The sequence below is a fragment of the Ornithorhynchus anatinus genome, chromosome 19 (genome assembly GCF_004115215.2).
Source record: "Ornithorhynchus anatinus isolate Pmale09 chromosome 19, mOrnAna1.pri.v4, whole genome shotgun sequence".
Lineage (NCBI taxonomy): Eukaryota > Metazoa > Chordata > Mammalia > Monotremata > Ornithorhynchidae > Ornithorhynchus > Ornithorhynchus anatinus.
The window spans coordinates 27,255,788-27,270,618 of NC_041746.1; the positions used below are offsets into that span (position 1 = coordinate 27,255,788).

The 14,831-nt window shown below is 40.5% G+C and overlaps 1 protein-coding gene across 4 annotated transcripts in view; it reads left to right on the forward strand.

The window, feature by feature from the left end:
* Nucleotides 1-14,831, forward strand: part of ORC3 (origin recognition complex subunit 3) — a 61,406-nt gene that overhangs the window by 14,297 nt on the left and 32,278 nt on the right. For 3 of the 4 annotated variants that reach the window (XM_029047214.1, XM_029047215.1, XM_039914773.1), the window contains 7 exons: nt 1,627-1,771; nt 3,599-3,703; nt 4,434-4,588; nt 6,307-6,443; nt 10,029-10,188; nt 12,548-12,661; nt 14,457-14,590. In XM_029047214.1, coding sequence (XP_028903047.1) covers nt 1,627-1,771; nt 3,599-3,703; nt 4,434-4,588; nt 6,307-6,443; nt 10,029-10,188; nt 12,548-12,661; nt 14,457-14,590 — 950 coding nt within the window. The remainder of the gene's footprint in view (nt 1-1,626; nt 1,772-3,598; nt 3,704-4,433; nt 4,589-6,306; nt 6,444-10,028; nt 10,189-12,547; nt 12,662-14,456; nt 14,591-14,831) is intronic. The other variant, XM_007670745.2, reaches the window with a different exon arrangement.

The window sequence follows — 14,831 nt, forward strand, 5'->3', positions numbered from 1 at the left end:
CCAGGTGGTTAGAGCATCTACACTAGGTGGCCTATAAAGAGTACTAGTAGGTTCTGCCTGCCTGCCTGCTTATTGACCATGGCATTCCCAACCTCATTTTCAATTTAACTCACTAGGGCTGGCTCAATTCCTTTTGGTACCTAGCCAGGCCCTTCGCAGGGCACACATGGGCATACAATCACTCTCAAATTTAGCCAGTCATAAAATATTACCTAAATATAATCACAGAATAGAGCATTAGCCAGTCTCCTTTTGGTATAATTAAAAGGGGAATGGGGCATGTTTGGACTGCTAGGAAACTGTGGGCTTGGAATTTTTTTTTCATTTTAAATGAGAAGCAACATGGCCTAGTGGAAAGAGCACAGGCCTGGGAGTCAGAGGATCTGGACCCTAATCCCGGCTCTGCCACTTATCTCCTGCATGACCTTGGACAAATCACTTAACTTCTCTGTGCCTCAGTTACCTTCTCTGTAAAATGGGGATTAAGATTGGGAGCCCCCTGTGGGACATGGACTGTGTAACTGGAGGAGTTTTTAATCTATCTCAGTGTTTAGTACAATGCCTGGCAGATAGTAAGTACTTAACAAATGCCATTTAAAAAAATGAATATGGGGTTTGCCTCATGCATACTCAGTCTCTTTCTGCTCATAACTACTTCTGTCTCTCAAGCAAGGGTGCCAACTTTTCGTTCTGAAGCTGGGGGTAAACTTCACTGAAGGAGGGGAGGCATTGAAAGAGGATGGAGAAAAGAAAGGAGGAAAAGAGTGGGGAAGCAGAGGGAAGGGGGAGGAAGGCTAAGGTTCTCACCCAACTTGCTCTGTAGCCACCAACGCAGCCACTGTGGTTTTTCTAGCCCAAGGCCACTCTCGCCTCCAGAGCCTGTGAAGATAAGCCATCTGTCCTCCCAGCTCAGGCAACCTGTTTTGGGGTTAGGGCTCTGGAACCACATAGTGGCTGTCTAAACTCTAAGAGGCCGCACTGGTAGCGATTACTTCCTGGCCTAGGGCCATCAGGAGCAAGTTTGGTTGAACTTTAGGTCAGGAAGAAGCACAACACTCTGCAGTCGTCACAGCGTCACACCCTGACCTCATCCCTGCAGTATCACCCGAGCAAGAAATAAGCACATTTATTGAACATCTACTTGGTGCAGTGCGCTCTGGGGTGAGGCAGCTAGGTGGCTTATTCTCACGGGATTCCGGGGCCAGCGGATACCACTGAAGGCTAGGGAAACGGCCATCATAATGGGGACTGCAGCCTGCCAGCAGGGAGCAAAGGGTTAGATGGATACATGGTCACTCTATTCGTAGCATAAATTTTTCCCCCTCTTAATTTCTTTGCAATATCACCTTTTAAAAATAGATTTCAGTCAAAGTCAGTCATTCCTAAGGTCACTAAGAGATGCAGTATATGCGATATTAAGACCCGTAGCGAAAACATCCGAGGAGCATAAAAGTCAACATGTCTATTTCTACCATCTAATAAATTGTATTCCCTGTTTGCAGTTGCCTGGGAAAGCAGAACATTTACTTGGAATTGGACCCTAGACAATTTGCCTTGGGACCTTTCAAAAACCAGTAAATGTTCTTCTTACTTCTGTCTAATAAAAGCTCTCTGTTTGGTTTCTAGCAACTTCAAGAGGAATTGAATAAAAAACTATTTGACAGCCTAATAGAATTTCTGAGAAAATGGCACTCCGGATTTCTGAAGAAGTCAACAGACTGGAGCTGTCAGATAAAATCTAGAGAAATTCCAACGGCTGCCCTCGTTTTAGGTATGTTTTAGTTTGTTTGAGAGCAAGGAGGAGAGGATAAAGGGGAGGACCCACTGTTTTATTGTCTGTCTCCCCAGTTTAGACTGTGAGTCCGTTGTTGGGCAGGGATTATCTCTGTCTGTTGCCAAATTGTACATTCCAAGCGCTTAGTACAGTGCTCTGCACATAGTAAGCACTCAATAAGTACAAATGAATGAATGAATGTTAGCATCATTTACATGGAAGGATTTGGAAAATGGTCAGTAAATTATATTGAGATCTCCAATTGAAAACCTTTATAGGAGCTCACATGGTCTGTATTATTTATAAGATGTATTTCTTTTTATGCCCAATACTACAAGAATCATCGTAAACTGCTTTATGGTGAAAATAATTGTTCTCTCCCCAGAATAATTTCCTGGACACCCAATTAACATAGTAATTGGGTTAATATTTTGTACCCATCAGCTAAAATCTCAAAGCATTTCTATGTTAATAGACCAGATCCTACTGAGGATGTGAGTTACTCCCTTGGTGTAAATAAAAGGTGCATAAACCATTTGCAGCCCTGAAGGTAATATTTTCTATCAGACTCTGGAAGCGTTGTGTATAGGGCTGCTGATTTCCCACAAACTGAAGTGGGAAGATGCGAAGTCATGTGTCCAAACAGAGCCGGCCCTTAGGCCAGCTCTGCTAGTCGAAGTAGTAATAATAATAATTGTGCTATTTGTTAAGCACTTACCATGTGCCAGACACTGTTCTAAGCGCTACAGAAGTTACAACATAATCAGGTTGGACACAGTCCCTGTCCCATATACCATTCAATGAGAAGAGCCTTCCAACAACCGTCCCTAACCACCCTGTGACAACTCAAGGAATCCAACCCCGCCCCTGCACCTCAGAGCTCCTCTGGCCTCGGTTTGGGTGGAGGCCAGTAGGCTTGTCTTACTGCTTCAGTGAACCGTGCAAGCCAACAAATCTCTCTTAGGAATGAGCAACTCCCACATTGCCTCCTTAGCTCTAGGTGGCCAAGCTGTGACCCTTGAGGTATAGGAGTTAGAGCCAGAAGTTCTTTTATGACTCCACAGGGTTCCAAGAAGACAGGGAGAGGTTTAGGCCCTCTCCCAGCCCCTCCCTCCTCTCTCCAGAAATCCTCAGAAATAAGATTTGGGTGAGATCCAATTGGAGTTTCCCTGGGCTTTAAGAGAATTCTGGTCACATGTGGTGGTGAAAAGCTGAGCCCCCAGGATTGTTATAGCCCCCAGCAATTTGTTCATTCAGAAGTATATATTGGGCGCCTACTCCAATCACCTAAACCAACTCCTGGGGAAGGTAATTACAATATAGGATGAACAAGACTCAGTTCTTGGCCCTCAGTGGACTGATCATCTGGAAGGGGGCTGGTTGGTTGGCCGGGAGCACAAGAGAAAAGATGAAATCACAAAAAGCTTCAGAACAAATAGTTTGGTGGTAAACACCATAAGAACACCTTAACTCTGTGGCTGAAGGAGCCATTTAAGACTCCTTACCGTTCATGCAGGGTTTTCCACAGTGCCTTTGGCACCTTCCTGCTTGAAAGGCAGAGGTACTCTGAGTTAGTAAATGAACCCCAAAGATGGCATCCTAGAAATGGAATTAAAGTGCTGCTGAGTGGTTTTTCAGGCCACACAGGCATGTCTGTCTTTCCCTTGGTAGTTTTTTTGAGAGACCTATTCTGCCGAGATGTAGTTGTGAAATTTTAATAGTGCATTATATTTTCCTTCTATCTGCTATCCAGATGTCTTTATATTGTAGCTTCATTTAGTGTGCTGACTCATCCTAATACAGTTTTGATTCCCTCCCCTGTAGGTGTCAATGTAACAGATCACGATTTAACATTCAAAGGTTTAACAGAGGTTCTTCAAAATAACATCACTCCATATGTTGTCTCGCTGCAAGCTAAAGAATGTCCAGGTAAAGTAGAGGTTTTGTGGAAGTTCAGATCACTTTGTTGGCTTGATAAACATTATGAAACATATACATTGGTTAACTCATTCTTCATAGATATATTTAAAATCAGCTTTCATTCTGTGTTAGACAATGGCTTTGCCTTTCACTTAAAGGCTGCCGGGGTAATTAGACTTGAGTAATTAGTTCAAATTGAAGTGTCTTGGGTGCCTAATAGTCTCAAATCTCTCCTACTGTTTAATTCTTTCCTCTCTGGAGTTTCTCAATAAAGAGTACAGCAGGAAAAAGATTCTAGCCCCCTTGAGCCTTGGATCCTTATGAAAAAAATCAGCAAAATGTCCCTAGTAAAAAAGTAAAGTATTTCTTCAGTGATGCAATTCCTTGGTGAAGAAAACCATAAAGCCCTGAATTGGCAGCCCAGGATTCTGCCACAAGGGAACAGAATGAAATGTGGGTACTCATTTCTGAGTTTAGCTAGGAGATTTACATCCTTGCCGTCACCAATTTGGGGGCCTTGACACTGTACCCGGTGCTAGGCAAAGGGGAAGAAAAGGGAACCCTGCCCAAAGAGATTCCAAGCCAATAATATATGGAGTGCTAAATAGATTTTTGCATTGAGGGGATAGATTGTGGAGGACAGGAAGGAAACAAGGCACTCCGAAATAAGCTGAGAAGGAAACTGAAATGGAGGCTTGTGCCTATAGCCTAGTTAATTCTCACTTTTGGGGTTCTGTAGGTGTGAAACATCTTTTGCAAAAGCTGATATCCCAGCTGATGGGATGCACTGTAGATGTGGAGTCCCAAGAGGAAGATGCTCCTCTTCAGTCGTCTCAGAAAAGGATCCGATGTTCCATGGCTTCTCTTGCCATTTGGTATAGGAGTGTCACACAGGTATGTGTAAATTGGCAATTTTCCATGCAGTAATTGGCTTATGATTGAAGAGTCTGAGAATTGTAGTCGACATAACAATGTCTTATTTTAATAAGGACAAGCACACACAGTACTAGTTGTTAATTTAATAGCAGCTACTTATTTCCCTTGAGGACAAGGGAATTTAAAAGTGTTCCCTTTCTTGGTATGCAGGCTAATTTCCAGTAAGAGCTTTGTTTCTTACAAGGACATTTTTCTTGAGGAAATATGATCTAATGACTAAGTCAGAGCTCTGGGAGTGAGGAATCCTTGATTCTGTTGCATGCTCTGTTACTTTGACTGGCTATGGGACCTTGTCCAAGCCACTTATCTGTATGGTGCTTCAGTTTCTCTATTTGTGCAATAGAATTCTGGTGCCAGCACATTACTTTCTTCTCCCAGGAGGATTCATTATATTTTTAAAAAGGAAAAACCTGTAATATGCTTTGAGCCCCTTGGGGCTAGCTGCTGTATACGTATCAGAGGTAATAATAAATTGGTATAATAAAATTTACACTGAGAGTCACAGCGTAGCTGGAGTTCAAGTCATTTCCCAGTTGCCCAGTAAGGGACAAGTCTAGTAATATATATTTCTTATGAGGTCTCAAGGATGTTAATGCACAGATCCCTAGGCAGGTCCAATGTCAAACAAGAATGCCTCTACGCACACAAAAAGAACTTGAATACATGCTCAAACCCTTACCGCTCTGCCTTACACATTTTCTCCTGTTCTCTTAAGTTTCTCACTTGGGCAAACTAGTTCCCAGACAGTCAGGTCTTATTTCTCTCTCCTCTCAGGCATGGGTAGAGGTTAACTGCAAACTAACTCACCCTGTCTCTAGTTGACTGCTGAGTTCCTTAACTGTAGCCACCTTTGGCTTGCTCCAACAATCCTCCTCTCTCCTCCCCCTATCTATGCCTCCCAGGCAGAATTCAAGGCTTCTCCATTATTAAGATGGGCATGCTAGCTTCCCTTTCTGTGCTTTCTTCTCTGACATTTGAACTTTAGGCATGAAAAGCCAAATTTTGTGCAGTGTGTCAACCCTAAATCTCTCACATTCTTCCTCATGGATTTCTTTGGAAGCTCAGTAAGATCCTGTTTGTGGAGAATTGTGTAATCCTTGGGTGACTGCACAATGTAATTATAAGAGGTCCTGGTTATTTTCTAACAATCGGTTTTTTTTGCTAAATTTCTTCATTTTGGAGAAAAAGACCAATAGGGGCATTATAGGGAATGAGTCAGCCCGATGTTTGCTGCAGTTCATGAATTTGACCCAAATTTGCAGTTCTGATATTCAGTCCATTTACAATTTGGAGTTCCTATCAAATGTATGTGACAGTGATACTGATAAGTGTTTATATTTTCACTCCCTCTTTCTTTTTGTTAAAAGTAGATTTTGCAGTCATTTCAAGGGATCATTTTAGCACTTGGAAAATTCCAATGCAGGAATTTTCTCCCTTCCCACCCTTTTTTTTTTTCTTCCCCCAGACAATGTGTGCAGAGAACTTAATGTTTGCCAAGAGTTGCAGTCCATAATAGCTTTTTTTTAAAAAAATGTCTATATTTGCTGTCTTCAGAGAGATTCTTCGTGATGTCTGTTTCTATATATCATGTGGGGAAATACAATGAACAATGGCTTGGGTGATAAGCTTTTAACCTTTTTTTTCAACTTCTGTTTTGAATTGATTTAATGGACTAGAAGAAGAAAAGCACGGAATTGCCAGGCAGAAAAAGGACCTCCACTTCCCATTGGCCAACTCCTCCTATTGTTCTTATCTTGAAGGACATAGAAAGTTTCTCCACCAAAGTACTCCAGGACTTCATAGTTATCAGCAGGTGATCATGGGCCCTCTACTTTGGGTATATGAATCCTTCTTCTAAACCTTTCTTTCTTTAAGTTTTTTATGCCTAATTAGCAAAAAATCTTGACGAGAACAAAGGTGCTTTAAAAAATAACCTTTTTTCAGAGTGAAGGAGTGATGATTAAACATTTCATTAGACCAAAGCCTCTCAGAATGAAAAAAATATTGAAATTTTCAAACTCTGCCTGTGCAATTGGGGTTTTGATTCTTGGCTCACAAATGGAAATGAAAAGGAGAAAATTAAACCAGTGTTTGGCAGACCTCAGGGTAGCCCAGTTTCAGACCTTGATACATGATTCTGACCCTTAGAAAATGGTTGACCTTTCTTCATCGTTGTTGCTGAATATTCTGGTCTGGTATCTGCTTCCCTTCAGTAGCTTTGAGCTGCTGCTGCCCTTACTTGGTAAGAGTACCTCCTCTTTAAGTACATTTGAGATGTTTCAGAAAATAAATAGGTTTGGGAGATCTCAGAACAGCAGCAGTGCTGCTGAAAAATAAGTAATGAGAGAGAAGCACGAACAGTCAGACTTTTAACCTGGAGAGCCTTACCAACTTCCAAATCCTAGCACAACTAAGCCATCAGTCAAGCTAAGGAAAAAAAATGTGACAAGGAGATCAAAAAGTAAGGAAAACACATCTTAATTTGTTAAAAGATCAAGTAGATCACTGAAGTAACTCCTTTGTTAATAAGGAATCAATTTCCAAGACTGATCCATTGTACATGTCAGCGAGCCCTTCCCTTTCATAATAATGATGTTATTCGCTAAGTGTTTACTATGTGCCAAGCACTGTTCTAAGTTCTGTAATAGATACCAGTTAATTAGGTTGGACACAGTCTCTATCCTACAAGAGGCTCACAGTCTAAGTAGGAAGAACATGTTTGTTGATTTTTATCTCGATACTCCAAATTCATATACCCCTTGTTCTCCTAGAACTTAGGCATTGCATTCTTACGTAAGCCCCCATTAAGGAAGACTTGAGTTGTACTGCTCACCCTATCCACTATATATATGCACCCAACAATTTCTTCTGACACTGCTTCTAAAAAGGCTTACAGTTTTAGAAGCATTTTTCCTAATTGGACCATCATGTTCTAATCAAAATACAAAATGGAAACATTTAGAACTGGAAGTATTGTGCTAAATGATTTTACTCATCTGGGTAGTTTTAAAACATTTGTTGCTTAGTCTTCCCTCCTTCAGCTCAGTAATTTCTTTGCCATAGGATCCAGTTCCCTACAAATAGTCACCCAGGAAAAGTCCAGATAGAGATCCTAGGTTTCTGAAATTTGTGTGGGCCTGGCAAGAGGGAGTTGGAGCAGGAAGTATGGTGGAGGAGAGAAGAGAAAGGCAGTGAGGTGGTAGTAGTTGAGGGAAAATGAAATCACTTGCTTTTCCTGACTTGGACAAACCTGGGAAAGCTGGATCTCTACCAGGACTTCTCTTATGGCTTTGAACAACATTCTGCCATGATTTGTCATTATGACGTGGTATATCTACCCAGAAGTATGATGGAAAAGTAGGAAACAAAGGGAAAGAGAAATGGCTCCCCTTCTGGATGAAGTGCAGTCATTTGCCCTGAGGTCGGTACTAGGGACAGGTTTATTGAACAGTCTTATTTAACATTTTGATAAACGCTCTGTCAGAGAGATTGTACGGGGAAATCTCCCGGTTCACATTTGTCATTGAGCTATAGTGGGTCGTGAAATCTGCGCTGATGGGGACAAACTGCATCAAGATCTCTTAAAGCTGAGTGAGTGGGCAGAAAAGTGACAGACTAGCTTCAGCATGAATAAATTTAAAGTAACCAACTCAAAGAGAAACCATCCAAAATCCATGACAGGGAACTCTCCGTCCAGGCTTTGGAATGTACTCTTCGGGTCAAAGCACTGGCAAAATATGTGGCGAAAATTCAAAATAAAATCAATAAAATGGTGGGCAATGGCAGGAAAGCTATGAAAAACAAACAAAAAATGTCCTTTTGATAATATATAAAACCATGTTACATCTGCACTGGGACTCCTGGGAAGAGTTCTTGTTGCCACATCGGTCAGTCAGTCAATGGTATTTACTGAGTGCTTACTACAGAGCTGTGGGGAGGAGTGGCAAGGGGATGGGAGAGGATGGCAGAACTGGGTACTTTTCAACCAAGGCTCCTGAATGTCAGGTCTCTCCAGTACTACCCCAAACGTAGCTCCCACCAACACAATTCCCCAGTCGATTTCCCCCGTTGCCCCATTTTATTTGGCAAGGCCATTGGCTAGTTGAGGCTTGAAAGGGAAGGTTCCAAGCAAACAAAAAGGAACACTTCTTCACACAGCGAATGGTAACTAAATGGTATTTGTCACTAAAGGCAGATAGTTTCAGTGGATTAGAGGAAGTTTGACAATATATGGGTGATAAATCCTTGGAGAAAAATTAAGAATGTTAGAAGGCCTAATTATTTGTCACTAATCATTTTCCCTCAGAAATGCGGGGCTTGTGTTTTAGTTGCTTATCAATCAGTCTCTTTAGACTATGAGCTCCTTGTGGGCCGGTAACCTGTCTACCAACTCTATTTTATTGTACTCTCCCAAACACTCAGTTTGGTGCTCTGCACCCAGTTAGTGCACAGTAAATACCACGGGTAGATTGATTCTGTTCCTTCCCACTGAAAAAGGAAGCTGTCGTAATCTGTGTTCTGTACATTTCCTTTAAAATTGTTTCTCCTCAGCCTACTCTTGATCTGAGTATCACTGATAATGAAGTCGAGAAATAAATTATTCATGGCACCTTTTCATCCTTGCCAGCGAAGTCCCCCTGCCAATTTTCAGCCTATCCTTCAGCTCTTATCCAAAGAAACTTGGAATTTATAAGTGAAAATCACATGAGCCTTAAAATATTTTGTTGAAATGTTTTGGTGCCTTGAGTGAAAATCTTAAAAAAGTTCATTTTTCCAGGAATAACACCCCAGGTTTAGGGTGGTCATCTGAGTAGCATCCTTTATGTACTGTAAACGAGTATTTGATTTCTCAGGTTATTACATTTTTCTTTTTCTATTTTCCTTGACTTTCCTATATTCTTTTCAATTACTAGCCTCATACTTTTATCAAAAACAAGCACTTGAGTATACCCAACCTGATCTCCTCTGGACAAATTTTTATTGCTCTCAGTTTGTTAAACTCTTTGATATTTCAGGTATTTTTTATTGTATTTATGCTTGCAATTTTAGCGACATTTCCAGATCAATGTTAGGATTTAGCTAAGGACCAACTAAATTGTTGAATATAAATGGATTTGCTTTTCCTCCAAAATGCATGCTTGCTTGAATCAGTCTTTACAGTTATCTAGTTAATGGGTATATTTATTTAGCTTAATGATATGCTTATAGTTTCTGCTCTGTCCCTCTCTCTTTTTTTTAATGATCTTCTAACTGTCCATATATTCACCATTTCTAGGTTTTACAATTTTCTTTACTGCCAGAACTTTATCATATTGAGAATTGAAATGTTATGTTGTTTTGACAAGGATATTAGAATGTAATTCCAATTTCCTTTTTCTTTTGGCCCCCTGGAAACTAGTCAGTACCTGCATGAATTTCCACTAATACTTGTCTTTGGGATTGCCACATCTCCAATGATCATCCACCGATTGCTTCCTCACTCAGTTTCTTCTCTGCTGTGTATTGAGTTATTCCAGTCCCTTTCCTGTAAGGACCATTTGGCTACAGTCCTGGACAAGGTAATTCTTTTTCAAGTAAACAGTAGTATGGTAAAGTGTGTATGTAAGTGACATAGTAAGCTTGTGTGGAAAAAATAATCCTTTCTTCTCTAAGAAGATAAGCTTGCTCTTTTATGTGTTCTTATTATTTATTCTTTGAGAAACATACTTTATGTATGTTCAGGCGGTTTCCAGCACAGTGTGGGGACTTGTTTGTTGGTTTTAGCCAAATTAGTAACACACTGTAATTTCCAACATAAATTGATTTTAAATTTTAATTGGGTGACAGGCAGGCCTGCCTTTCAAATTGGGTGTGGCTGTTTGTGCAAGTTTGTTTTTTTCAAGAGTTGAAATTATCGATGCCACAGTTGCAGGTTAGCATCCCTTCTACCCCACATGTTTACCAGCCCTCAGAGTTTTTAAGCAAACCAGTCTTCTCTGTTTAAGTTAAAATCCAGATAGTGGAATCCACACTATTTGACTGGTCCTCAAAATAGTTACAAGCTCAGGTTTTAAAAGTTGGTGATTATTCTGAGTGATTGCCATTAATGTACTGATGACAATCCACTATTTAGTCACCAGCCAGCCTCCTCATAAATTTTTCCATGGGTTATGCACATCTAAATTTACCAGCACCTGCACTGGCAACTTCCCCAGCTTTTAAATTTAAAACTGCTTTGCAATGGCCAGGTGTTCAGTTGGTTTCAGGTGTTGATAACTTCTTGCAGTTCTTAAATTTACCCTGAAAAGTGCAGCATGTGTGAATTTTTATTTCCAGGTGCAATCTCTTGACTGATGAAAAGTGCCAAATGGATCCACAGATATTACTTTGTGCTTGGGAATAGCAATGATCACTTCATTTTGTTCCTGATGTTCTTTCTGCCATTCATGTCTTTGCCCATGATGTATTTTGTGTGGGAGTTGAAGACAAAACTAATGTATGATTGACTAATTCAGTATAAGATATTCAATTAACCCAGGGTGCTCAGTATATAAATCCCCTGGGCACTTTGAGCTGCTATATAAACTAATTCAGGCTTGAGCAGTGCACTTAGTCTCATTTCTGTCAGCGCATTCAGAGACCCCTACTTTGATTGTGCATTCCAGTGACCAAAGGGATTCAGTAAGTGCTTCCTTTCAGATATTTGCAAGGTGGCTGCCTGGTGATAGCTCTGCAGTACCCTAATAGGGGAAAAAAAAAATCACTCTCAGCCCAATTATTGACATTGGGGGAAAAAAACAAACATTCAAACGTCAAGGGATGTTTGTCAGGAACTAAGTTATTCTTTAGCCACTAGCTGCTGCACGTCAGCAGTGAGTAGATTGTTACCATAGACAACAACTGTCCGATAAAATGATTAAATACACAACAAACCACAGGAGAACTCCAAAGATTCCCAACTCTGGCCATCATGCTTTTTATGACTGACCATATCTCAGACTTGGCTTTGCACCTTTATATAAAAAAAGACATCTCTGGTTTTCTTGGCACCTACATGGCTAAAAACTGTCTTTCTAAGGCAATGATGTGTGTCAATCAGTCAATCAATATAACAATCATTTGTTGAGCACTTACTGTTTGCAGAGCACTCTACTAAGCACTTGAGAAAGTGCATTATAACAGTTGGTAGTCACGTTCCCTGCCCACAAGAAGTTTACAGGCTAGAGGTGGAGTTTACAGTCTAGAGGACTCAGTGACAGGATTTTCACTTCAAACCCAATGACAGAAGCAGTAGGCTCCCTCTAGTCTGTAAGCTCCTTTTGGGCAGGGAACATATCTACCAACTCTGTTGTATCATGCTCTCTCAAGTGCTTTTTAGAACAATGCTATGTCAGCAAGAGTTCAATAAATACCATAGATTGATTGATTGATAGACCCTCCTTAAAAGAACATTGAGTAAAACTTGGCAGTGCTCTGCAGGGTTGGTTCTCCAAGATTTCCCTCAATTCAGTCAGAAGGAATGAAAGGTCATTTTCACCATTCAACTGAAAATCCTGTTATTGAACCTAGTTGATGGGGAAAAGTCTGTTTTTACTGTTCTACTTTATGTTTACCAAAATACATACTGCTGGTTCAATAATAATCCTATTGAAAATGAAAGTTGTTTTGCTTTTTAATATAACCATGCAATACAAAGTTGGAGGGGTGTGGGTGAGCAGATATGCTTCAGTAGGAGCATTCCTTTGCTTGTGCCTAAGAAATGAGTCTTTATGTTCTGATTTAATCCAAAACAGCTATTCAGTATGCTCTTTTCACACCTGAGTAATATCAGTTTCTATGTGAACAAATAATATACCAAAATACATATGCTTAACCTTTATATGCATAAATTAGCAAGAATTAACAGGAGTGTGATGTTCTCTTTTTTGTCTCCTTCAGCTGCTTCTTACAACCCAATTCCCCTTTAAACTGAACGAAAAAGTGCTTCAGGTTTTGATCAACATCTTCTTGTATCATGATTTCTCCGTTCAGAACTTTATTAAAGGGCTTCAGGTAAGAGACATTGGGGGTTTTAGACGATACAATAAGTGATTGTAAACAACTGAAAATGTCTTCGGAGTGATAAAGTGGACTCAGATTTTAAAGGCAGGGTATGTTAACAGGAATTGTGAAGTGATGTGAAGTGTTCCAGCTGCCTGCAGCGTAATTAATCAGTGGTATTAATTGAGCGCTTACTCAGTGCAGAGCACTCTAAGCTCTTGAAAGAGTACAGAACCACAGAGTTGGTAAACACGTTCCCTGTCCACAATGAGCTTTCAGTCTAGAGAGGGAGACAGATGTTAATATAAATATGTCATATAATATAAATATATAATAGAGATGTTTTGAAGGTACAGGATTTGGTGACAGATTGCATATGTGGGTTGAGTGAGAGAGAGAGCCTAGGAGAATGCCAAGGTTATGGGTTTGTTCTAAGTGCTGTCTCTTCAAAGTGTTCAGTAAAGCTGCAGTCGTTATTGATCCTTATATAAAAGTGCAATTTTCTAAGTACAACTCAACATACTTTGGGTGTATCTTTTTGCATTATTATGATCAATTCATGTTATTTAGCTTTTCTTACTGGAGTCAGCTATATTTTCTAAGAAACATCCTGTAGATGTAATTGCCTAGTGCAAAGTGCTCGAAATAAAATTCACAATATTCAAAAATCTACCATTCCTTAAAAAAACCTAGCCCTTTCCCCTAATCATTTCACTGTGACTCTTAGATGGTGCTATCTGGTTAAATTCAAGTAATGTCAATCTCTTGGTAAGATGTAGCCTGAGTGAAAATTTGATGTTCAGAAGGAATAGCTTGGAGTTGGGAGTCTGTGAAATGTGGTTCGTGGTAGGGTCTCAAAACTTAGGACCTCATTGCTGATGAAGGCAGAAAGAGGGGTGTTGAGACAACTTAACACTGTGTTTAGTTGAACTGACATTCATTTACACTGTCTGAGGATGAACCTTCAAAGGGATTAGGAGTGAGATAACCAACCTCCAGTCAGGAGTTTGACACACCAGAGTGGTCTTCTTGCCCAGCCTATGTTTAAGATATAAAACTTTGAACCCCAGGAGAAAAGGAGCCTTGAAGGATCAATCAGTAAATCAATGATATTTACTGGGTGCTTACTGTGTGCAGAGCACTGTACTAAGTGCTTGGGAGATTATAGCACAAAAGAGTTGGAAGGCAGGTTCCCTGCCCACCAGGAGCACAGCCAAAAAAAATCCGCTTCCTGCATGAAGCCTTCCAGGATTAACTCCCTCACTCTCCTGGTCTTGTCAATCAAGTGTCCAGAGCACTATACTAAGCTCTTAAAGGAGTACAGCACAATAGCATTGGATTTGTACCATTTAGGCACATATTCTCCTCAGCCCCACAGCTCATATACATATCTGTTCTTTATTTAAATGTCCGTCTCCCACTCTAAACTGTAAGCTCCTTGTGGACAGGGATTGTGCCAGTCAACTCTGTTGTAGTGTAACCTCCCAGCACTCAGTACAATGCTCTGCACTCAGCAGTCACTCAGTAAATACCACTGATTGATTTAGTTGGTAGACACAATCCCTGCCCTCCAGGACTGTACAATCTAGTGCACTATGTTTTTGAAATCCTGTGTTATTCAGTAGCAAGTTCACTGTTTCTAAGCAGAAACTTGAACAACTGCAACTCCCTTTTCAGATCTTTGAAATATTTCATTTGTGTCTGTGCAGATACTGTTTGCTTGGGCTGTGTAGGGAAATGGTTGACTGGACTCTCAGTGGAATGCCTAGAGGTACTCAATGTGTTTTTTCTGCACTGTTTCTTTCAGCTGTCTGTCTTAGAGCACTTTTACTCTGAGCCCCTTAGCGTGTTGTGCTGCAAGCTCCCAGAAGCTAAAAAGAGAATAAATTCTTTATCAGAAGGACAGTGTGAGAACATCCGACGTCTTCCATCCTTTAGGAGGTAAAAAAAAAAAAAGTGTTCACTATGGGGACTTGAACTGAGGGGCCAAGATCTTCTAAGTTACCTTTTTGTAGTGGGAGGAGGCTGAACTGTGTACCCTGGGCCTATTTAGTACATAGGAGTGCTGCTTTTTTCTTGGCAGCTTGTCCCGTTAGTGATGAGGTACCTTTAAATTTGATTTGACAAGTTGTAATCTCAAACAAATTTGCTAAATGCTTACTATGTGCCAAGCACTGTACTA